At 43.3% G+C, this 23,304-nt stretch overlaps 1 protein-coding gene across 3 annotated transcripts in view; it reads left to right on the forward strand.

Annotated features, from left to right (window-relative positions):
• The window catches only part of si:dkey-91m11.5 (PH_BCR_vertebrate and RhoGAP_Bcr domain-containing protein), a 362,049-nt gene extending 340,991 nt beyond the window's left edge, over positions 1-21,058 (forward strand). For all 3 annotated transcript variants that reach the window (XM_052032051.1, XM_052032049.1, XM_052032050.1), the window contains exons 21-23: positions 5,624-5,729; positions 11,998-12,160; positions 16,849-21,058. In XM_052032051.1, coding sequence (XP_051888011.1) covers positions 5,624-5,729; positions 11,998-12,160; positions 16,849-16,938 — 359 coding nt within the window. In that variant the 3' untranslated portion in view covers positions 16,939-21,058. The remainder of the gene's footprint in view (positions 1-5,623; positions 5,730-11,997; positions 12,161-16,848) is intronic.
• Positions 21,059-23,304: the final 2,246 nt, after the last annotated feature.

A 23,304-nucleotide genomic window follows, 5' to 3' on the forward strand; every position in this document is an offset into this window, starting at 1 on the left:
GATGGGGGAGGGGATACGGAGGGTGAAGTGTGTGGGTAGTGGGTGGATGGAACCAGAAGGTCACAAAAAAGAGTAATGATGATATAGATAGGTACCCGACAGTCGGTGTGGACGGGGTGGGCTGAAGGGCCTCTGCTGTATGACTCTGTAATGCATACTGTTGTCGTATATTGTATGTGAATGGAAGGCTATATAATTTATATTAAGCAAACAATGGCTGACAGTAGACCTTGTCACTGAATTCCTGTTATATATTAAGAATGGAAGAGGCAGTCTATAAAGTTGTGCTATGATTACTGACCATTACCGGAGGAATGTCTAATTTCAGTGTGATGAGTACCAACATAGACCGGTACAGCACAGGAACAGGCCCTTCAGCCCACGATGTTGTGCTGAACTAATTAAATCAATGACACCTAATTAAACTAATCCCTTCTGCCTGCATATGGTCCCTATCGCTTCATTCTCTGCCTATTCTTGTGCCTATCTAAAAGCCTCTTAAACACCTCTATTGTATCTGCCTCAACCACCACCCCTGGCATTTAAAAACATGGAAACTGGCCCAAGTTGTACTAGCTATGACCTGCAGCTTTGATTGAAACCACCATTGTTAACTGAACTTAACATTTAGGCACTTTTACTCCTGGAAGTATTGACAATATTGTCAGCTTGAAATAGAACTTTTTTTTTCCTAAGAGTTAACTGTATGTTTTTTGCATTGTCCTGCATAACCTCATTGAAGTAAAAATCCCACAAATGTTTACGTGTTCTCGAATACCCATTAAATCCTCCCAATACAGATTGGATCAGTCTGAGTATATGCCTTTGAAGGCCTTTCAGACATCAGAAATCATCCAAGTTCGACTTCTGTTGCAGAAAAGTTGCAAAGTCCCAAACCTGTGTGGTATTATTAATTATTCAGATATTCTCCAGCTCTGTAAAACTGGCTGCTCGTGTCTTAACACTTGCTGCAGTTGCATCTATCACTTCACAATTTTAATGTAACCAGGTTTCCGATCAGGTAGGTAATGTGTCAAGACTCACTAGCCAAGGATTTGTGCCCCTTTGCGAAAAGAAGTTTCTCCTGGAATGATCTGGATAAATAAATGACCTGAATGAGGAAGTGGAGGGGTGGGTTAGTAAGTTTGCAGATGACACAAAGGTTGGGGGTGTTGTGGATAGTTTGGAGGGCTGTCAGAGGCTACAGAGGGACATAGATAGGATGCAGGGTTGGGCTGAGAAGTGGCAGATGCAGTTCAACCCAGATAAGTGTGAAGTGGTTCATTTTGGTAAGTCAAATATGTTGGTGGAATATAGTCTTAATGGTAAGACTCTTGGCAGTGTGGAGGATCAGAGGGATCTTGGGGTCCGAGTCCATAGGACGCTCAAAGTGGCGGTGCAGGTTGATTCTGTGGTTAAGAAGGCATACGGTGTATTGTCCTTCATCAATCGTGGAATTGAATTTAGGAGCCGTGAGGTATTGTTGCAGCTATATAGGACCCTGGTCAGACCCCACTTGGAGTACTGTGCTCAGTTCTGGTCGCCTCTCTACAGGAAAGATGTGGAAGCCATAGACAGGGTGCAGAGGAGATTTACAAGGATGCTTCCTGGGATGCAGAGCATGCCTTATGAAAACAGGTTGAGGGAACTCAGCCTTTTCTCCTTGGAGAGACGGAGGATGACGGGGGACCTGACAGAGGTGTATAAGATGATGAGAGGTATTGATAGGGTAGATGGTCAGAGGCTTTTCCCCAGGGCTGAATTGATGGCCACAAGAGGACATAGGTTTAAGGTGCTGAGGAGTAGATATAGAGGAGATGTCAGGGGTAAGTTTTTTACTCAGAGAGTGGTGAGTGTGTGGAATGGGCTGCCGGAAACGGTGGTGGAGGCTGATACGATAGGGTCTTTCAAGACACTGTTAGATAGGTATATGGAGCTGAGTATGGGTAAGCCTAGTAATTTCTAGGGTAGGGACATGTTCGGCACAGCTTTGTGGGCCGAAGGGCCTGAATTGTGCTGTAATTGTTCTATGTTCCTAATCACCAGAGTTATGGCGAAGATATGTCCCTAGATTCCCTCGTGAGGAGAAACATCCACTCAGCATCTCCCTCACAATTTTATATGTTTCAATGAGATCAGCCAGCTGGGGCGGTGCAGAGCAGCTGGTAGAGCTACTGCCTCACAGCTGTAACAGCCCAGGTTCGATGCTGACCTCACTGCTGTGTGTGTGGAGTTTGCACATGCTCCCTGTGAGCGCGTGGAGTTCCTCAACTGCTCTGGTTTCCTCCTGCATCCCAAAGTCATGCAGGTTGGTAGATTAATTGACTGCTGTAAATTCCTCTGAATGTTAGGTGAGTGATGGAATCGGGGAGGGGGGAGGGTGGTTGTTGGGAATGTGGAGAGAATATAAAAAACATGGGATCAGTATAGGAGTAGTGAAAATGGGTGATGGTTGGCAAGGAGTCAGTGGGCAGAAGGGCCCATCTCCATGCAGTATGGCTCCAATGAGTATAGGTTCGACCTGCTCAACTTTTTTTGCTCAAACACCACCCTGCCATCGCAGGAAGACATTTTTCTCAGCCGCCTGCAATCCAAATACACCCCTTCTTAGATAAGGAGACAAAATCTTGGTGTCGTACTTCCAGCAGAATCCCACCAACACCCCATACAATTGCAGCAAAGTTTTTCATACAGCATCTCCTTTGCAACAAAGACCAACATTCCAGTTACCTTCCCAATTAATTGCTGTATCTGGTTGCTAACTTGCTGTGTTTTATGTCCAAGGACACACAGATTCTCCTGTACAGCAGCACCCTGTAGTCCCTCTCCATTTTCTACTAGCGTGCATAGATTCAGGAACTTCAGCCCACCATATCCGTACTGGCTAACAAGTTTGAAGAATCATTGAAACCTACAGCACAGAAACAGGCCCTTTCAGCCCACTCAGCCGTGCCCACCATGACGCCCATCTACGCTAATCCCATTTGCCCAGATTCCTCTATTCCTTTCCCATCCAGGTACCTCTCCAGATCCATGCTAAACATTGTATCTGCCTCCACCACCTCCTCTGGCAGCTCATTCAAGATACCCACCACCCTGTGTGGAAAAACTTGCCCCTCAGATCTCCTTTAAACTTCTCCCCTCTCACCTTAAACCTTGTCCCCTGCTCTAGACTCCCCTGCCCAGGGAAAAAGATGCTGACTATCTGTCCTATCTGTGCCCCTCATAATGTTAGAAGTATCTATAAGGTCGCCCCTCAGCCTCCTACATTCCAGTGAGAACAAACCCATCCTATCCAATCACTCCTTGTAACTACAGCCCTCCATTTCAGGCAACATTCTGATCGATCTCTGCCGCACTCTCTCTATTGCTACCACATCCTGTAGTGTGGTGACCTGAACTGTACACAATACTCTGTTCAGTCTAACCAATGTTTTGTACAGCTGGAACATGTCATCCTGACTTTTATACTCAATGCCTCGGCCTCTGAAGACAAGCACATTAAATGCCCTCTTCACTACCCTACCCACCTGTGTCGCCACTCTCAGGATGCTCTGGAATTACACCTCAAGGTTTCTCTGTACATCAGTACTCCGAAGGTCCCTATTACTTATTGTGTATGTCCTACCAGAATTTAACTTCCTAAAGTGCACTACCTCACATTTGCCTGGATTAAATTTCATCTGTAGACGATATGATATGCCCAATTTTCCAACTAATCTATGTCCTGCTGTATCCTTAGACAACCTTCTTCGCTATCTGTGACTCCACCAATTTTTGTGTTGTCTGCAAACTTACTAATTATACAACCTACATTCCCTTCCAAGTCATTTATATATTTCACAGTTCAAGCACCGATCCCTGTCGTACTCCACTTGTTACAGTTTTCCAGTCAGAGAAACACCCATTCACCATTACCTTCTGGCTCTTACCACCAAGCCAACTTTGGATTCAAATTACCAACATTACCACAAGATCCCTTGTGGCCTTAATCTTTTAGATGACCCTAGCAGGTGGGACCTTGTCATAGTCCATGTAACCACATCTACTGCTTTGCCTTCCTTCTTTAGTTACCTCTTCAAAAAAACTATCAGATTTGTGTGACGTGACCTCCCCTACACAGAACCATGCTGATTAGTCCTAATCAGTCCCTGCCTTTCCAAGTGAACCTAAAACCTATTCCTTGAAATTTTCTTCAACAACCTCCCTATCACTGATGTAAGGCCTCTATCTTGCCCTCTAGTTTCCAGGCTTATCCCTAGTGCCCTTCTTGAACAAAGGGACAACATTAACTATCCTCCAGTCTTCTGGTGCCTCAGTAATGGCTTACAAAGATGCAAAAATCTCTGTCAGAGCCCCAGCAATCTCCTCCATTGCTTCCCTTAGCATCCTGGCATAGATCACATCAGACCCTGGGGATTTATCCACCCTAATGTGCTCCAGTATTTCCCACACTTCCTCCTTCCTGATGCAGGCAGGCTAAGTTCCTGTCCATACTAATGCCATTTTTCTGCAGCCATGGCATTTCAAGTGCTCAGCAAATTATTTCTTAATGCTATGAGAGTATCTGCTTTCATTAACCTCTCAGGAAGTATGTTCCGGATTTCAACCACCCTATGGGTGAAAACAAAATCTTCCTCAAATCCCATGTGTACCTCCCACCCCTTACTGGAGCTCTAACAGTTTCCCATGTGGAACGTTGTCAATGGCCTTACTGAACTCCACATAGACTTCATTAACCACTTTTCCCTCAGCAACACGCTTGCTCACCACCTCAAAAAATTCAGTGAAATTAATCAGACACCATCTCCCCTTAACAAAGTCATGCTGGCGAACCTTGATTAATCCCTGCCGCTCTGAGTGCAAGTTAATCCTAACCCTTGGAATTTTTTTCCGTAATTTCCTTACCACTGACGTTAGACTCACCAGCCCGTAATTACCTGACTTATCCCTGCTGCCTTTCTTGAATAAAGGTACTGCATTTGCTTCTCTACATACTGGCTCCAAAAGGTGTCCTGGATGCACCTTAAAAATCCCACCCCCTCTAAACCTTTCACACCAAGATAATCCCAGTGAATATTGGGGATTTGAACTCCTCATCTGCTATGACCCTATTATTCTTACAATTCTTTGTAATTTGCCTGCTGAACTGCTCCTATATCTCCTCCTGACTTATGTCACCTTGACATAGAAGGCTACTGGGCAAGTACTCGAAGATGGGATCAATATGCAAGGTGCCCACCAGTTGGAGTGGATGTGATGGGCTGAATGGCCTGTTTCCCTGCTGTATGTCTCTTATCTATGACTTTTGGGAGACCTGTAGTTTACTTCCCAACAAAGTGATTGCCGACTCCTTGTATCCAAACTCCACACACATTTCCTCACTTGAGCAATCTGTTAGGATATTCTCCCTTATTACTGCAGTTGTGGATTCCATGACCAATAGTGCAATTTCACCTCTTGTAAGTCCCCTCCCTGTCACGGCTGAAGGTTCTACACCCTGGAACGTAGAGTGTTCAGTCCTGCATATCTTATAATATCATGTTCCCACATTCATATCATATTCCACCTGCTCACTGTCAAGCTTTGGAGTGATGAGGTTTCTGTTACTATTCATTTTCAGTGTTGTCCGATCCTGTTGCTAAAGAAAGCTGCATGCTGAACCTCCTGCTTTCCTTGCCAGAGCCCAATTTCACCACTTTCTTGTTCCTGCTGGATCATCTGAAGAGGTGAGTCAGATCAAATTATCTTCCTCCTCCATACAACCAGTTATGTGAATGTACAATGTACAGATTACTGGACCTGCACAGAAGGTGGACAGCAGAAATAGGATGTGTGTGTTCAAATCTGAGAAACAATGCTGAGTGGTATCCTACAGAGATCTCGGCTGATGTTGCTACTAGTTGTTATATTTATTCATTGTTTAACTATCACAACATATCCAAGTTTACTGATATGTTACCATTGTTATTTATTGATATGTTACCATTCACAATCAATGGCAGAGTAAACTTGTAGCACGAAAGAGGGGTGGCAATCTAGTTAATCAGAACTTGGTAAAGATGGTGTTGTATCCAACATTGTGGGTCAAAGCTGTGTCTCATCTGATCAGGTGGTTCATTAAGTAAAACGTGGAAGGTGGGGGCTCCATACATGTCCCTTCATCAGTCAGAATGGAGACCAGTACACAAGTTTAAAAAAGCATCATGAAGCATCTGCAAACACCTTTGGCCCGAAGTGCTACAGGAGTGATTTATCTTCCTTCTGTGCCCTTCACCATCACAAAAGCCATCCATTATCCAGCACTGGGCAAATCACTGAATACAGCCAGCAGAAAATGCTGGAAATACTCAGAAGTTCAGGCAAAGAGGGAATCAGAGTTAATATCTCAGGTCAGTGACCTTTCAGCAGAACAGTTAACTCAGATTCAAAAAAGACTGCTGGAGGAACTCAGTGGGTCAGGCAGCATCTGTGGAGGCTGCCTGCCAGAGGATTGGTCGATGTTTCGGGTCAAGATCCTGCATCAGGACTGAGTGTGTAGAGGGGTCAGTATATAAAGGGGTGAGACAGCGGCTGGTAGGTGCAACCAGGTAAAGAGGGAGATGGTGGGCAGATGCAGCCCCGTGGGTAGAGGTGGAATTGGGAGACAGTGGTTGGTTCCCAACTCCATCCTGCCGCTCCCCCACCCGGTTCCATCTGCCCATCAATACCCTCCTCACCTGATTCCACCTACCAGTCCCTGTCTCACCTCTACTCGCCGTCCTGATACAGGATCTCAACCCAAAATGTCAGTTTTCCCTCTGCCTCCACAGACGTTGCCTGACCCACTGAGTTCCTCCTGCAGCGTGTTTTTTGCTCCAGATTACAGCATCTGCAGTCTCTTGTGTCTCCAGTTAATCAGTTTCTTTTTGCATTGGCTCTACCTGACTTGCTGGGTACCTTCAACATTTTCTGTTTTTATTTCAGATTTACAGCAGTTTCTTTGCTTTTCCCTGGCGGAGGTCAAATTGTTCAAGCGCAGGTGCAACACTGTCACCGACAGGTTGGCCTGTTCACTGAAAGCAGGCAACATGATGGAAGGTGTCATCGACAGAGCTGACACTTACTGAGTGTCGTCATTGTCCATAATAGATGGCTAATGAAGCAGCTCCGAGATTTACACACTTGCTGCAATTTGAGCTGATGTTTCCAATTAGGTTGTGTGAACTTCTTTGTTTCCTGCCGTTTCCATATGGTTTCATTGTACGGAGATACTTGTTGTGGGCTTTCATCCCCATCTAGTGCAGTCTAACCTTGCTGCCAATGTAATATTCCAATGCAATGTCATTGACCTGAAGCATCTCTCCCCATGGATCATCAGTATTCCATCATTTCCCCTTTTATTTCAGACTTCCAGCAATTTAAGGTTTATGGTTTTTAGTTGGTGTCATTGTTGCATTTACTCAGGTTTGCCCTGAATATTTGAATAGTTTCTCTTTCCTTCTCTTTATTGTCTCCCATTACTGAGCTCAAAAATAAAGCTTTGTTGCAGGAATCTGAAATCCTGTAACCGTTCCACAGGGACTGTGCCCCAACTGCTGAGCTAATCTAACATTGCAGTAAGAAGGATGGACAACGTTGGTGGGACGGTGATGTAGCCTTTGCTTGACTCCTGGCAGAATTCGCAGTGGATCTGTTACTGTGAAATACTGCTCACATCCTGCCATGGAACAGACACAATGATGCTGAATTTTAGAGATTAAGTTGTTCTGGCCCAATCAGTTATCAGTGACAAGCAAATTTGCTAGTGCTACTAGGGAGGGCTTAAACTAGATTGGCAGGGGGGGTGGGATCCAAAGTAGCAGTGAGGCTGATGGGAGGCTAGAAGTTGAGATAGAATTCAATGGGAACCAGAGCACCGGGTCAGAAAGTGGAGGGACTGAGAGGAAGGTAGATGTCATGACCAGTAAGTCTCTAAGGAAGGACGGGCGGGAGCAAGGTAATAGGCACCATGGGATGGAAGGGTTGAACTTTGTTTATTTTAATGCCAGGAGTATTAAGGGTAAGGGAGATGAGCTTGCAACATGGATCAGTACGTGGAACTATAAATCTGTGGCCATTGCAGAGACGTGGTTGAGAAAGGGACAAGGCTGGATGCTTAATATTCCAAGGTTTCAATGTTTTAGAAGAGATAGAGGGGGAGGTAAAAGAAGGGAGGAGTTGCACTATTAATCAGGGACAATATCACAACTGCATTCAGAAGGGACATAATGGAGGGTCATCCATTGAGTCTATATAGATAAAACTCAAAAATAAGAAAGTTGCCATCACACTGATGGGATTATACTACAGACCACCACCACCCCAACCCCCCCCCCCATAGCCACTGGGCCATTATGGAGGCAGATTAGGGAAAGGTGTAAAAACAGCACGGTGGTTGTAGTGGGTGACTTCAACTTTCCCAATATATACTGGGACCTCCTTAGTACAAGAGGGTTAGATGGGCCAGAATTTGTTCAGTGCATCCAGGAGAGTTTCTTAGAACAGTGTGAATAGTCCAACAAGAGGAGAGACCATACTGGACCTTGTGTTGGGAAATGAGCCTGGCCAGGTCACTGACGTTTCAATGAGAGAACTTTTAGGAAACAGTGATGACAACTCCCTAAGTTTTAAGATAGCTATAGACAAGGAGAAGTATGGACCTTGCAGGAGAGTATTAAATTGGGAGCAAGGCAAATTAGGAGAGTATTTGGCAGGCACTAGGGAGAGTTAATTGGGAACATCTGTTCTTGGGCAAGTCCACATTTGACACATGGAGGGTGTTTAAAGACCTACTGCACAGAGTACAGGACAGATATGTTCCAGTAAGAAGGAAGAACAAGGATGGCAAGATAAGAGATGTCAGAAGAGGCAGTGAATTTAGTCAAGAAGAAATAGGAAGAGTATGTGAGGCTTAGGAAGCTAAGATCAAACAGGGCCCTTGAGGGTTAAAAAGAAGCTAGAAAAAAAAACTCAAAAAGGGAATTAGGAGAGCTAGGACGGGCCACGAAAAGTCCTTGCCAAGTAAGATTAAGGAGAACCCCAAGGCATTCTATACATACATCGAGAGTAAGAGGATACCTAGGGAGAGGGTAGGACCACTCAAGGATAAAGGAGGGCTGTAGACAGGGCTTTAAACTAAGTACTGGAGGGGTGCAGTGAGAGGAAATTTAGAAAATGAAAGAGGTGTAAGAAAAATATTCCAAGGGACAGGATTAACCTATAGTTGGAAAGGCAGGGATTAATCAGGAACAGTTAGCATGTTTTGTTGTGGGACATCGTATCAGACTGATCTGATTGAATTTTTGTGAAGGGATAACAAAATTCACTGATTAGGGCAGTGCAGTTGATGTGGTGTCCACAGACTTCAGTGAGCCCTTTGACAAGGTCCCACATGAAAGACTGATCCAAAAGGTTAGAGCTCATGGGATACAAGGTAAGTCAGCAAATTGGATCCAACCGTGGCCTGGTGATAGCAGGCAGAGGGTGGTGGTGGAGGGTTGATTTTGCGATTGAAAACAAGTGACCAGTATTGTACCACAGGGATCGCTGCTGGAGCCACTGTCATTTGTTATATACATTAAAATCTGCAAATGAGTTTTGGAGTTGGCAGATGACAGGAAAGCTGGTGATGTTGTTGATAATGAGGAGGATTGGCTGCAGGATGATGGTGGGCATTAATTAGTGAGCTGGGCAGGGCAATCACAGATGGAATTTAGTCCTGGTAAATGCAAGGTGATGTGTTTTGGGAAGACTAGTGAGGTTAGGATATACATAATGAATGGTCGAGCCCTTGGAAGTATCGAGGAACAAAGGGAGCTTGGTGTAAAAGCCCAAGGATCCCTGAAGGCAGCAGCACAGGTAGATACGGTGATGAAGAAAGCATACTTTCCTTCATTAGCTGGGGCATAGAATATAAGAGCAGGGAGGCTACAGTCCAACTTTATAAAGCATTTGTTAGGCCATGCTGGAGCACTGCGGGCAGCTCCTGGTGCCACACTATAGAAAGGATGTGTTAGCACTGGAGAGGGTACAGAGGAGATTTATCCAGCTGTTGCCTGAGTTATACAGAGAGAATGGATAGGCTGGGTTTGTTTCCCTTGGAACGGAGGAGGCTGAGAGGGCACCTGGTAAGAGTCTTACAAAACCATGAGCTGCATAGATAGGGTGGATGGGAGGAAACTAGTCCCCACAGTAGAGGCTTCTAAATCCAGAGAACATCGGTTTCAGGTGTAAAGGGTTGGAGGTTTACAGAGGAAGATTTTCTCACTAAGAGGGTGGTCTCTGCCTCCACTACCCAGTGCCAGTGCACACTGCCTGAGTGGGTGAAGGAGGCAGAGACTCTCACCACATGGAAGAAGTAAATGGACAAGCACCTGAAACTCCGAAGTGTAGAAAGCTACAGACCAAGCAGGTTAAATGGGATTATTTCAGACTGGTACTTGATGGTCAGAGACAAACATAGTTTGAGTGCCTAGATAACTCAGTCCCCTGAAGAGATGGTCTTATATTTTGTTTTTGCCTCTGCATGGTCCATAACTTGGCCATTATGAAGGCATGGCCTTTGCTTGCTTCACAACAGGCAGCTGGTAACACAGGAAGGACCTCACTGTAAGTCTGGACCTGTCTTTCCAAAACAGATCAAAGTGATGAGTTGTTTCTTTCTGCTGGTTGCAACTCCCCGCCAGGTCTCTGTTGTGCCTTGACATCAGTGTCGGTTGTGAAGGACTTGACCTGGCTCCACAAAGTTGAGGATTTTAATTTTGTTCTGAAGGATGTGGAGTGTGATTCTTCAACTTGACAACGTTACAAGATTAGAACAGAATATCGATGAACTGGACAAGTGGGTCAAGGAATGGCAGATGGAATTTCACTCAGACAAATGCGAGGTGTTGCATTTTGGTCAGTTAAACCAGGACAGGACTTGCACAGTAAATGGCAGGGCCCCGGAGAGTGTTGTAGAACAGAGAGACCTAGGGGTACAGGTACATAGTTCCCCGAAAGTGGCAACACAGGTAAGACAGGGTGGGGAAGGCGGTGTTTGGCATGGTTGCCTTCATCAGTCAGGCATGGAGTGCACGAGTTGGGACGTCATGTTACAACTGTACAAGATGTTGGTGGGACCACACTTGGAGTACTGTGCACAGTTCTGGTCGCCCAGCTATAGGAAGGGTGTCATTAAGCTGGAAAGGGTGCTGAAAAGATTCATGAGGATGTTGCCAGAACTGGAGGACTTGAGTTAAAAAGAGAGGCTGGGACTGTTTTCCCTGGAGTGAAGGAGGCTGAGGGGTGACCTGATAGAGGTTTATAAAATCATGAGAGGTGTAGATAACGTGGACGGTCACTGGCTTTTTCCCACAATAGGAGAATCTAAAACTAGAGGACATAGGTTTAAGATGAGAAGGGGAAATATCAAAGCGAATTGAGGGAAAACTTTTTCACACAGAGGGTGGTGGATATATGGAACAAACTGCCAGAGGAAGTGGCAGAGGCAGAACCATTACAATGTTTAAAAGACAGTTGGACAGGTACATGGATAAGAAAGGTTTAGAGGAATATGCAGGCAAGTGGGACTAGCTTGGATAGACATCTTGGTCAGCATGGACCAGTTGTGCTGAAGAGCCTGTTTCTGTGCTGTGTGACTATCCAGGGCCCTGCAGCTGACTGATTTCACTTAACAAAATACAACACCTTGCACTTTTCAAACTTAAATTCCATCTGCCAAATAACTTCAAAAGCCACAGAAGGTGCTTCAAATTTCAAATCCAAATTTTATTTCCTGTTTCTCTTACTGTTATATAATGACGTGTCCCAGTGTATTTCCGTTTGTTGTTGCCAGGTAGCTGGAAATAACTTTTTTTAAATAAGATCCAGAAAGTGATTCCCCAGAGAAGTGAGAAGGAACACTCTGGTCGCTCTTTCTTGTCAGTCCACTAATTCGTTTAACTCTGATGTTCACTCCATTTATTTCTGCAATAGGGTGGCAGAGAAAGAACACATCAACAAGATGTCACTGCATAACTTAGCAACTGTCTTCGGACCCACTCTGCTGAGGCCCTCAGATAAAGACAGCAAAATACCCACCAACCCAACACAGGCAATCACAATGGCAGACAGCTGGTCATTGGAGGTGATGTCACAGGTAACAGCATGTCCACTGTTGTTTCTTTTACCGCTCAAAACTGCACTGCTCACTTTGGGAGAGCAGAAATAAATCTGGGTCAGGTTTCAGTGAACTGCTGATCACCCAAAGTACAGGAGAATAAATCTGCATTTATGTGACCCTTGGGTGCCTCTGCCTTTAGGCAACAGACTTCTTAATCAGTGTGACACGGTTGTGGCTGAAACTCAAATAGGTTTAAAAATCCACAATCTTCACTGCTGTTTTATTCCATTCTGTTAAAATTTAAGCTGTTTTTTGGCCATAAAATGTGCAGAAAGTTTTGTATCAGTCCCCATAAGCTTATTCTTGTCTGTGGAGTTAGTTGATGTCAGCTGAGGTGACAGCAACATTACAATAGTTGGTCTAATTACCTCTGAACAAGAAGATAAACATAAATAAAGCTTACCTGAGCTGTCCCCAGAGTAAAGTAGCCTATTGATAATCCTGAGCATAAACAGCAGTCCCTCAGTCAGGTTCAGAGGAGCTTCCAGCATTTTCATAACCAAGGGAGAAAACTTGAGGTGGAGTGAAAAATCACATCGGTGGGGTCCAGTGGAAAGCTGAATTGCCCTAAGCTGTTCATTCCTTTTAGAAACAGCAGTTTAGCAGCTCGGACTGTTTGGAAATCTGTGAATAAGCTCCCCCTCCCATCCAACTGAGATAGTATGTGATTGTATAAAAACATAATTACAAGCACAAGTAGTTTATTCAATCTTTTGCGCTCTCTTTGCTGTGCAGTATGATGATGACCCTTCTACTTGATGATGCCACTTTCTCTACTAAACCCTTATCCTTTGATCATACTCAGTGACTAAGCCCCCACAGCCTCTTAAGTACAGAATTCCAAAATTTAACTATCTTCCAAGTGAAAAAACATCTTCTCATCTCTGTCCTGAAAGGCCAGCACCTTGCTTTGAATGTAGACACCACGGCCAGAGGAAATATCAAATCTTCCCTGTCAAGCCTCTTAAGGAACATATACAGTGGCAAGCAAAAGTTTGGGCACCCCTGGTCAAATTTCTTTTACTGTGAATAGCTTAGCAAGTAAAAGATGACCTGATTTCCAAAAAGCATAAAGTTAAAGATGACACATTTCTTTAATATTTTAAGCAAGATTACTTTTTTATTTCCATCTTTTACAGTTTCAAAATAACAAAAAATGAAAAGGGCCTGAAGCAAAAGTTTGGGCACCCTGCATGGTCAGTACTTAGTAACACCCCCTTTGGCAAGTATCACAGCTTGTAAACACTTTCTGTAGCCAGCAAAGGGTCTTTCAATTCTTGTTTGGGGGATTTTCACCCATTCTTCCTTGCAAAAGGCTTCTAGTTTTTTTTTTAATTTTTATGTACAACGTGGTAACAGGCCTTTCCGGCCCAACGAGTCCACGCCGCCCATTTTAAACCCATATTAATCTACCCGTACGTCTTTGGAATGTGGGAGGAAACTGGAGCACCCGGAGGAAACCCACGCAGACATGGGAGAACGTACAAACTCCTTACAGACAGCGACGGGAATCGAACCCCAATCGCTGGCGCTGTAATAGCGTCGCGCTAACCGCTATGCTACTGTGCCGCCCTGTGAGATTCTTGGGCCGTCTTGCATGCATTGGTCTTTTGAGGTCTAGCCACAGATTTTTGATGATGTTTAGATCAGGGGACTGTGAGGGCCATGGCAAAACCTTCAGCTTGTGCCTCTTGAGGTAGTCCATTGTGGATTTTGAAGTCTGTTGCAGAAGCCATCCTCTTTTCATCTTCAGCTTTTTTACAGATGCTGTGATGTTTGCTTCCAGAATTTGCTGGTATTTATTTGAATTCATTCTTCCCTCTACCAGTGAAATGTTCCCTGTGCCACTGGCTGCAACACAAGCCCAAAGCATGATCGATCCATCCCCGTGCTTAACAGTTGGAGAGGTGTTCTTTTCATGAAATTCTGCACGCTTTTTTCTCCAAACTTTCCTGCATCCCCACCACAAAATTCAGCATCAGAAGTTTGTAAAGGAACATCTAAACAAGCCTGATGCATTTTGGAAACAAGTCGTGTGGACTGATGAAGGTAAAATAGAACTTTTTGGCCGCAATGAGCAAAGGTATGTTTGGAGACAAAAGGGTGCAGAATTTCATGAAAAGAACACCTCTCCAACTGTTAAGCACGGGGGTGGATCGATCATGCTTTGGGCTTGTGTTGCAGCCAGTGGCACAGGGAACATTTCACTGGTAGAATGAATTCAATTAAATACCAGCAATTCTGTAAAAAAGCTGAAGATGAAAAGAGGATGGCTTCTACAATGGGATAACGATCCTAAGCACACGTCAAAATCCACAATGGACTACCTCAAGAGGCACAGGCTGAAGGTTTTGCCATGGCCCTCACAGTCCCCTGACTTAAACATCATCAAAAATCTGTGGATAGACCTCAAAAGAGCAGAGCATGCAAGACGGCCCAAGAGTCTCACAGAACTAGAAGCCTTTTGCAAGGAAGAATGGGCGAAAATCCCCCAAACAAGAATTGAAAGACTCTTAGCTGGCTACAGAAAGCGTTTACAAGCTGTGATACTTGCCAAAGGGGGTGCTACTAAGTACTGACCATGCAGGGTGCCCAAACTTTTGCTTCGGGCCCTTTTCCTTTTTTGTTATTTTGAAACTGTAAAAGATGGAAATAAAAAAGTAATCTTGCTTAAAATATTAAAGAAATGTGTCATCTTTAACTTTATGCCTTTTGGAAATCAGGTCATCTTTTACTCGCTTAGCTATTCACAGTAACAGAAATTTTGACCAGGGTTGCCCAAACTTTTGCATGCCACTGTACATTTTAACGAGATTGCCTTTCATTGTTGTAAATTTAGACAGTATGTGCCCAATCTACTCCAACTCTCCTTCCATTACAAACCCACTCTCCCAGGAAACAATCTGGTGAGCCTTCAGTGCACCCCCTCCATCACACATATATCTTTCCATAGGTAGAGACCAAACCTAAACACAGTATTCCACTGATCTATGTAATTAAAGCACAACATCTCTACTCTTGTACTTAAATCCTCACACAATAAAAGCCAACATACCAGTTGTCACTGTAGTGGTTTGCTGGACCTGTGTGTTAGCTTTTAGTAATTCATGCACAGATCATCCATCTGCTGTGCCCTCCCCCATTTATTGAGCCTCCTCACAATTCACATTTCCTTCTAGCTCAGTATCATCAGCAAGCTTAGATATATGGCACTTGGTTCCCAGTCCAAATCATTTACATAATTATGCACAGTTTGGGCACGCGGTGTTATAATCAGAAAATAATGTGTTTCTTTCTATTCTCTGTTTTCTGTCAGTTAACCAGGCCTTGAGCCACACCAGTATTTTAGCCCGAATCCCATGTGCTATAATTTTATTTAATAATCTTTTGTGCAGCACTCTAGAAATCCAAATACACCACATCCACTAGTTCCCCCTTACCTAATCTGTTAGTTACAGCCTCAAAAATCTGATTTATCAAATGCGACTTCCCTTTCATAAATCCATGTTGACTGCCCAATCCCATCATTATTTTCCAAGTAGTCTGTTAACATTTCCTGAATAATACATTCCACCATTTTCCCTACTACTGAGGTCAGGCTAACTGGTCCATAGTTCCCTCTTTTCTCCCTGCCCCCTTTCTTAAATAATGGGTGTACATTTGCAACCCCCCCATTCTGTTGGAACCATTCCATAATCTGTGGATTCTGCAGGATGACAACCAGTACATCCGCTATTTCCATCTTTCAAAGCCTTGGGCTGCGGACCTAGAGGGCACGAGGATTTACTGCCCTTCAGTCTCAATTATTCCTATTTCATATCAACCCTTAATTCAGATTCTGCTTAATCTTTTTTTTTGGTCTATTCCAATTCTGCTATTGTCATTGCTGAAGTATGGTTCTACATCCACCTAGGGCCTTGTCCAAGAGCTCGTGTAGACCATCCAGCCTCCTGAGTCTGCTCAGTTATCCATTGAGACCACGGCTCATCTTTATTGTTGGGAAAGAATAAATATTTGAAAACTGTTTGGAGAAAGAGGGGGAGCTTGCTGAGCCTGATCATGGCCTCACCTCTCCAAGCACGTGGTTGGTCATCAGAATCTAAATCAGGTTTATTATCACTGACGTATGTCGTGAAATTTGTTGTTTTGCAGCTGTAGTACAGTGAAAAGACATAAAATTACTATAAATTACAAAATAAATAGTGCAAAAAAAAGAAATGTCGAGGTAGTGTTCATGGGTTCATGGATCATTCAGAATTCTGATGGCGGAGGGGAAGAAGCTGTTCCTGAATCATTGAGTGTGGGTCTTCAGGCTCCTGTACCTCCTCCCTGATGGTAGTAACGAGAAGAGGGCATGTCCCAGAAGGTGAGGGTCACTGATGGATGCCGCCTTCTTGAGGTCCTCGATGGCGGGGAGAGTTGTGCCTGTGACTGAGCATGATGAAACAAGGGTCCTGGCATCATTTGCTGATGGAGCTGACTTAATGCTGATTATATCAGCAGTAATAACGTTCATATTAACAACAGGAAATATTGGCATAGCAGAGTAATTGGGACCTTCGTGCCTGCTGACAAAATGTCAGGTTTTCACCAATTTTGGTGAGGGTCAAAAAACTCATCCCTCTGAGCTGATTTTGTAAGAATTTCTTGCTATTTTCTTTCAGGTGCAAGTTCTGCTCTACTTTCTGCAGCTAGAAACCATTCCTACTCCAGACAGCAAACGCCAGAGCATCCTCTTTTCAACTGAAGTGTAAGAGGTAGTCAGCCAAGTGCAGCAGAAAGGCATCAACACCACAAAGTAGTGCTCACCTCTAACACGAATTCATTATGTGATATCCTGCCATTATCCCCTGTGCTGTTTGATCTACAGTCTTTGCTCTGTGTTATACAGCAAACCTGAATACGGAAAGCACTAGAGTACAGTTTATTTGTGAACCTATAATGAGCTGAGATATTCATTTACTTACACAGTTAAAAGCAATTCTTGTGTTATAAGGATCTATAATGATGTACACAAGAATGAAGGAGATAGATAAATCTAAGGGTTTTGTTTTGTTAATCATAATACCCCTTTATGAATAGGGACACAATCACTGTTTCCTGTTAAGTTTGTGATCTGAAATCAGCAAGTATGGATAGGAATCAACCATACGTAAACCATAGGCAAACCATTTCCAATGATAAGCTTCTAGGAAAAATGTGTTGCCTGAGTTGTACCAGTGCATTAACTGACTCAAGATTTAAGTTGTAAAATTTTGATCATTTATTTTATGAATGCTGTTGAAAACCACAAGTGCAGCTCAAGTATTTTATGGTTTTTTTTCTGTAGAAAGCTGCATACCGGTTTAACTAATGCCAGAGCAATACAATACAATGCCATCAGCTGTGCTCCCCTTTGTACAGATGATTGTTGTTAGAATGCAGCTTCCCAGCGTACCAACTCCCGGGTACCAGTTTTGTGCCATAATTAAACATTCCAGTCCTATCTCAGTCATGGTGACAGTGGAACAGCTAAATTGTTATAGAACTTCAGGGAAGGAAATCTGCCATCCTTACCTGGTCCAGTCTCACACCAGCTGGGCTGACTTAACTGCCCTCTGCAATAGCCCAGCAAGCTATTCAGTTTTAATATAAATGTGATGTTCAAGAAGAAGGCAGCTCACCACCACCAAGGGTGATTAGAAGTAGGCAGTAAATGCTAGTTTTGCTCCAATAACAAACAAAGAAAAAGAAGAGATTAACGTGCAGGCATGTTGAATACATTTATCTACTAAGATTCCCGCTGTTAATTTCTGTTATGTTTTTCCTTGAAGCTGGCTATTTTACGCTTTATCTAAGTTTCTGATGAGTGAAACTTGTTTATAGATGAAACAATGGACGATATTTTCCTACCAAGTAACCAGTCTGTAAAGATGAAAATCAGAAAAATTACTCTTAACCCTTTCAGTTACTAATGTTCAATCTGAAGTATGTGATCCTGGAAATATTGAAGGAAATTGAAATACGTCAACATTGTAGATGCACAATAAACAAATGCCCCCTGCCCGCTGATATCCGTACTTTTTTATTAAGCTGCATTGCCTTCCAAGTACCAATTTCCTTTTCCATATTACAAACTGGGATTGTCCCAAGTTAGAGGGTCAGCATTATCTCAACCTGCAGGCAATCACTGAGAAGTCAGAAAAGGTCAGGCCTGAAGAGACAGAGAGGTTACCAGTTGTACAGTACCTGTTTCTGAAAATTGTTGCCAACTCCAACTGGGGCACAAACAACCATCAGGGTTCAGCAGCATGGTGTTACTTCTCATGGGTGACTCTATGATTTAGTTGCACAGATTCTAATTCTCACTGGAGCAGAACTCCACACACGAGAGGACTGATTGGACGGGTTCAGTTCTATAGACACATTCTTTCACTGGAGTTTATTCCATTGACTCTTTCTCCCTCCACAGATGTTACTGACCAGTTATTTCCAGCATTTTCATATGTTAGTAAAAGTTTGTTTTATTTGGTTCCGTTTCCTTTGAGTATTTTCTAATATATGTAATCAGTCTGGTTTCACAGTCAGTTCAGAGTCCTGACATAATGAATGCTGGTTACTGAGATTCATTTCATCGTGGACAACATAATGTTAACCAGTTGGTCTTTGCACATGTTTTGAGAATCCATGTTAAACATTCCTTCTTGGGACCAATTGTAATAAGGATCAAGTCATTCCTGCTGGGAACTGTCTGCAAATCTCAACAATTTTATTTAAATCTACTTTAAATATGGAATGAGCATAGGTTAATGTACACCAGCAGAAAACTTAAGTGTGGAGCATTTTCTTTCACTCATAGCCATTTCAAACACATTCCAGGAACATCTGAAGCAGGAGCATGTGAAGGACACTTGACCTCTCCAAGCCTGCTCATTCAGATCTGATCTTGGCATCATCACCGCTTTCCTGCCTATTCCACATAATCCTGGTCTCCCCTATTGTCAGTCCAGAAATCTGTGCACTGTGGTCTTGCCTGTAGTCAATGACTGCCTCCATGTGGCTGTCCAGCGTAGAGAATTCAAAAGATTCATGAATCACTAAATAACCCCTTATTCTGAAACTATGCCCCTAATCCGAGATCATCCACTAGGGAAACATGGTCTTAGCATCCACTCCGTCAATCCACCTCAGAATCTTATCACCACTTATTCTAATAAATTCCACTGCTGAAATTCATAGACCCAACCTGGTCAACCTCTCTTCATAAAACAACTTCTTCATCCTAGGGATCATCCTGGTGAAGTAAATCCCTCCCCAAAAAAATAGCAAAACTGTAGGCTGCACTCCAGGTATGGAGCACATTGCCCTTCCTCTTCATCTCTCCTGTGCTGCGCTGTGACTAGATGGGGCTAATGGGATGGGAGGTGGGGGAGGCAGTGACAATGGGGGGTGGGGTGGAAAGTCACCAAAGACCACAACAATGGGACCACTTTATCTCATATCTCCTCAAGTGTCAGCAAAAGAATTGCATAAAATAAGCATATACTGCTTGAGAAGGGTGTCCTGAAGACAGGGTAAGTGGAAGGCTTATGTATGAGTAGATATCAGAAGAGTCAGCACCTGGAACAGAAAGGGTGGTGATGTTTCACGTGTGGGCCTCCCATCAGATTCTCATCTCTGTCCCCTCCTTGTTGTGAAATATCAGTTTCTATTTAGACCCATGTCTAAATTCAGAGGCAAGTGTTCATGTATACCATTCAGCAGCATTAAGGTGCCTTTCTTAAAATGCACATTCTCACCTTTATGTGTGTGTCGATAGCCCTGTCCTGCTCACACGTATCTCACTCCAAAATATCCACGTCAAGCCACTTTCAATCTGGGAATTTTTAAAAATGAATAAAGTGAAAAATGGGTTCAGCCACCTTTCAATTGAAGTGCCTCATCACCATGAGTGCAGAAATTAATGCTTCAATATATTTAAGACCGACAAGAGTGTTCTTTATACCATTAGCATTGAAAGAGTGTGTAGAAAGTTATGCTGGGGTTAGTAAACAGAGGATTTCTTTCGAAAGTTGTTTGCATTCTGCTGAAACCTACCAACTTTTATATGCCAATACTTGAGGTGAATGCAGACTCATTAACTTCTAAATGTTGGTTGTTTCGAGTTAAGAATTAACTGGAGATTCCTATATTATTACTTTTCAACCTGCCAGCAATGATCTATTGTGAAGTAGAATCAAAAATCGGAATTCTATCAGGCATTGTATGAAAGAATTGCCAATAATTTAAAAGAAGGTATAGAATGGGAAATCAAGGGTTGATTAAAATATTGTATTATAATATTGTTAAAAGGATGTGATTATCCCCTTCACCAAATGACTTGTAAGCCCTTGTTACCCACTCTTGATGTATTGTAATTTTTCAGACACCTGCTCAGTCCAGGAATGTGGGTTAGAGTTATTTATTAAAATAATCAGGATTAAATTATATAATTAGTACTTATTCACGTCTTGTGTAGAAGCCTATGGTTCCATGCAGTTTTGATTGTCAGTTGAATTGACATAAATTTGTGGGTGTATTCCATTAGAGTTGATGCATCCTACAGTAGCACTGCTTACTATGACTATTTACTCATTGTTTCATGTACTTGATTTTCTTCTTATTTTGAAGGATTATTCTGTACAAAACGCTCTGTCCCACAGGTGGTGGGAGCTGGTTGAGGTGGAACAGAGAGAGACAGACAATTTTGATTTATGTTTAGACAACTGTTGGTTTAATTTTCTGTCACTTTCCAAAGGCGGTTAGCATGACAGGGATGTGTATTTGAAAAAGTCCCAAGGCATTTGTAGCCCCTATTTGTACACAACAATGATAAATAAAATACCTGTATCTATACTTTTGAAGTTCTGTGATAATTGTTATTGAACCCTGATTTGATGAGCTGCTGATGAGTGAGGAAGAATTGTTGCAGTTACAAAATCAGCTATCAAACACGTCAGTCAAGCACTTGTACAAATGTGACTGAGCAAAGATCATCAGCATGGATTTCATGGATTCTGTCTCAGTCACCAGATATATGCATGTCTTGTCAAATTATTTTAGAGTCTATTTAAGTGCACCTTCAGAAGACATTTCCTGGTACCTCATAAATCGGCTGAAATTGAAGCATAAGGAATTAAAGGCAAATTATTGAATGGATTACAAGATTGGCTAGGAAGCAGATTAACACCAAGATATGACAAGTACTGTCCTGCAAAATTGGAGGCCACAAATGTTCACCTTTTAAACAACTCCACTGAGGAATATAAAGCCACTCATAACTTTGCCGATGATACAAAGATGGGTAACATCATAAGCAATGCAGGCAAAAGCACCAAATTACAGAGATAAATAATGAATGGACAAACCTGTGGCAAATGGTTTTAAACAGAGCCAGATATGAGGTCAATCACTGTACCTAAAACAAAGTGTTTTTTGTAAATGGTGAACAGTTAGAAACAATGCAGCATAAAGGAGAAAGATTAGGTAGCATTGAAAAATGTATACCAGGATTGTGAAGCTACAAATTAATACACATCCATTTGCACATAAAATATATCTTCCCACCTCATTATCAAGATTATAGTGTCCAGCTCGTTAATTCTGCTGTTTATTGCTGGAGAGCATACCCACAGTGCCCATTTTCATGAGTGAGTAGCACTAGTTGGTCATGCCTGCCACCATCACTTGTCCGTAGCCGCTAATGGTAATTATTTCAAGGGTTTTGGAAGTTGGCAGAAACCATGTCAGATTAGAGGCATCTTGATTATCCAACACAGAAGGCCTTGGTGAAAGGTGTGCATATCCAGGAAGCCACTCAGACAGTCAGTCAAGAGACAGTGGCAGGAGGTCACACTCAAGATCCATGAATGATGCACCAAAGACCGGGATGCCACACTAGAAAAAATACTGACTTTGCATTTCGTCAAGGTGAGTGCAGATCTGCATTGCTGATCTCATGCACTGGTGCATACACTGCATCCCCACACTCACCTAATGACCATATCTATTAGCTCAATGGCCCAGAGGAGAGTGTAAGATTTTACTTTCCTTCAAGCACCACACTGCCCAGGGAAATGGAGGGTTCTTTTTTCTTTACTGTTTATAGATCAACTGGGAAAGTGGGCAAAGGAACGGCAGATGGAATTTAACTCAGCCGAGTGTGAAGTGATACATTTTGGGAAGTTAAACCAGGGCGAGACATGCACAGTGAACGGCAGGGGCCTGGGGACAGTTGTAGAACAGAGACTCAGGCGCACGAGTACGTGGTTCACTGAAAGTGGGAACACAGGTGGTCGGGGTGGTGAAGAAGGCATTTGACACGTTTGCCTTCAGCAGTTGGGACATTGAGTGCAGGAGTTGGGATGTCATGTTGCAGCTGCACAGGTCTTCAGTGAGCCCGCACTTGGGAGTATTGTGTGCGGTTCCAGTTGCCATACTATAGGAAGGATGTGATTAACCATAGAACAATACAGCACAATACAGGCCCTTCAGCCCACCGTGTTGTGCCGACCTTTAAACCACGCCTAAGACTAACCAACTCCTTCCTCCCACATATCCCCCATCCCACAAATTCCTCCATATGCTTATCTAACAATCTCTTGAACTTGTCCAATGTATCAGCCTCCACCACCACCCCAGGCAGCGCATTCCTTGCACCAACCACTCTCTGGGTAAAAAACCTCCCTCTGACATCTCCCTTGAACTTCCCACCCATTACCTTAAAGCCATGTCCTCTTGTATTGAGCACTGGTGCCCTGGGAAAGAGGCGCTGGCTGTGCACTCTATCTATTCCTCTTAATATTTTGTATACCTCTATCATGTCTCCCCTCATCCTCCTTCTCTCCAATGAGTAAAGCCCAGGCTCCCTTAGTCTCTCCTCATAATCCATACTCTCCAATCCAGGCAGCATCCTGGTAAATCTCCTCTGAACCCTTTCCAACACTTCCACATCCTTCCTAAATTGAGGTGACCAGAATTGGACACAATACTCTAAGTGTGGTCTAACCAGACTTTTGTAGGGCTGCATCATTAAACTTGATCCCACGACTTATGAAAGCTAACATCCCATAAGCTTTCTTAACTACCCTATCTACCTGTGA

This window comes from Pristis pectinata, chromosome 17 (genome assembly GCF_009764475.1).
Source record: "Pristis pectinata isolate sPriPec2 chromosome 17, sPriPec2.1.pri, whole genome shotgun sequence".
Taxonomy (NCBI): domain Eukaryota; kingdom Metazoa; phylum Chordata; class Chondrichthyes; order Rhinopristiformes; family Pristidae; genus Pristis; species Pristis pectinata.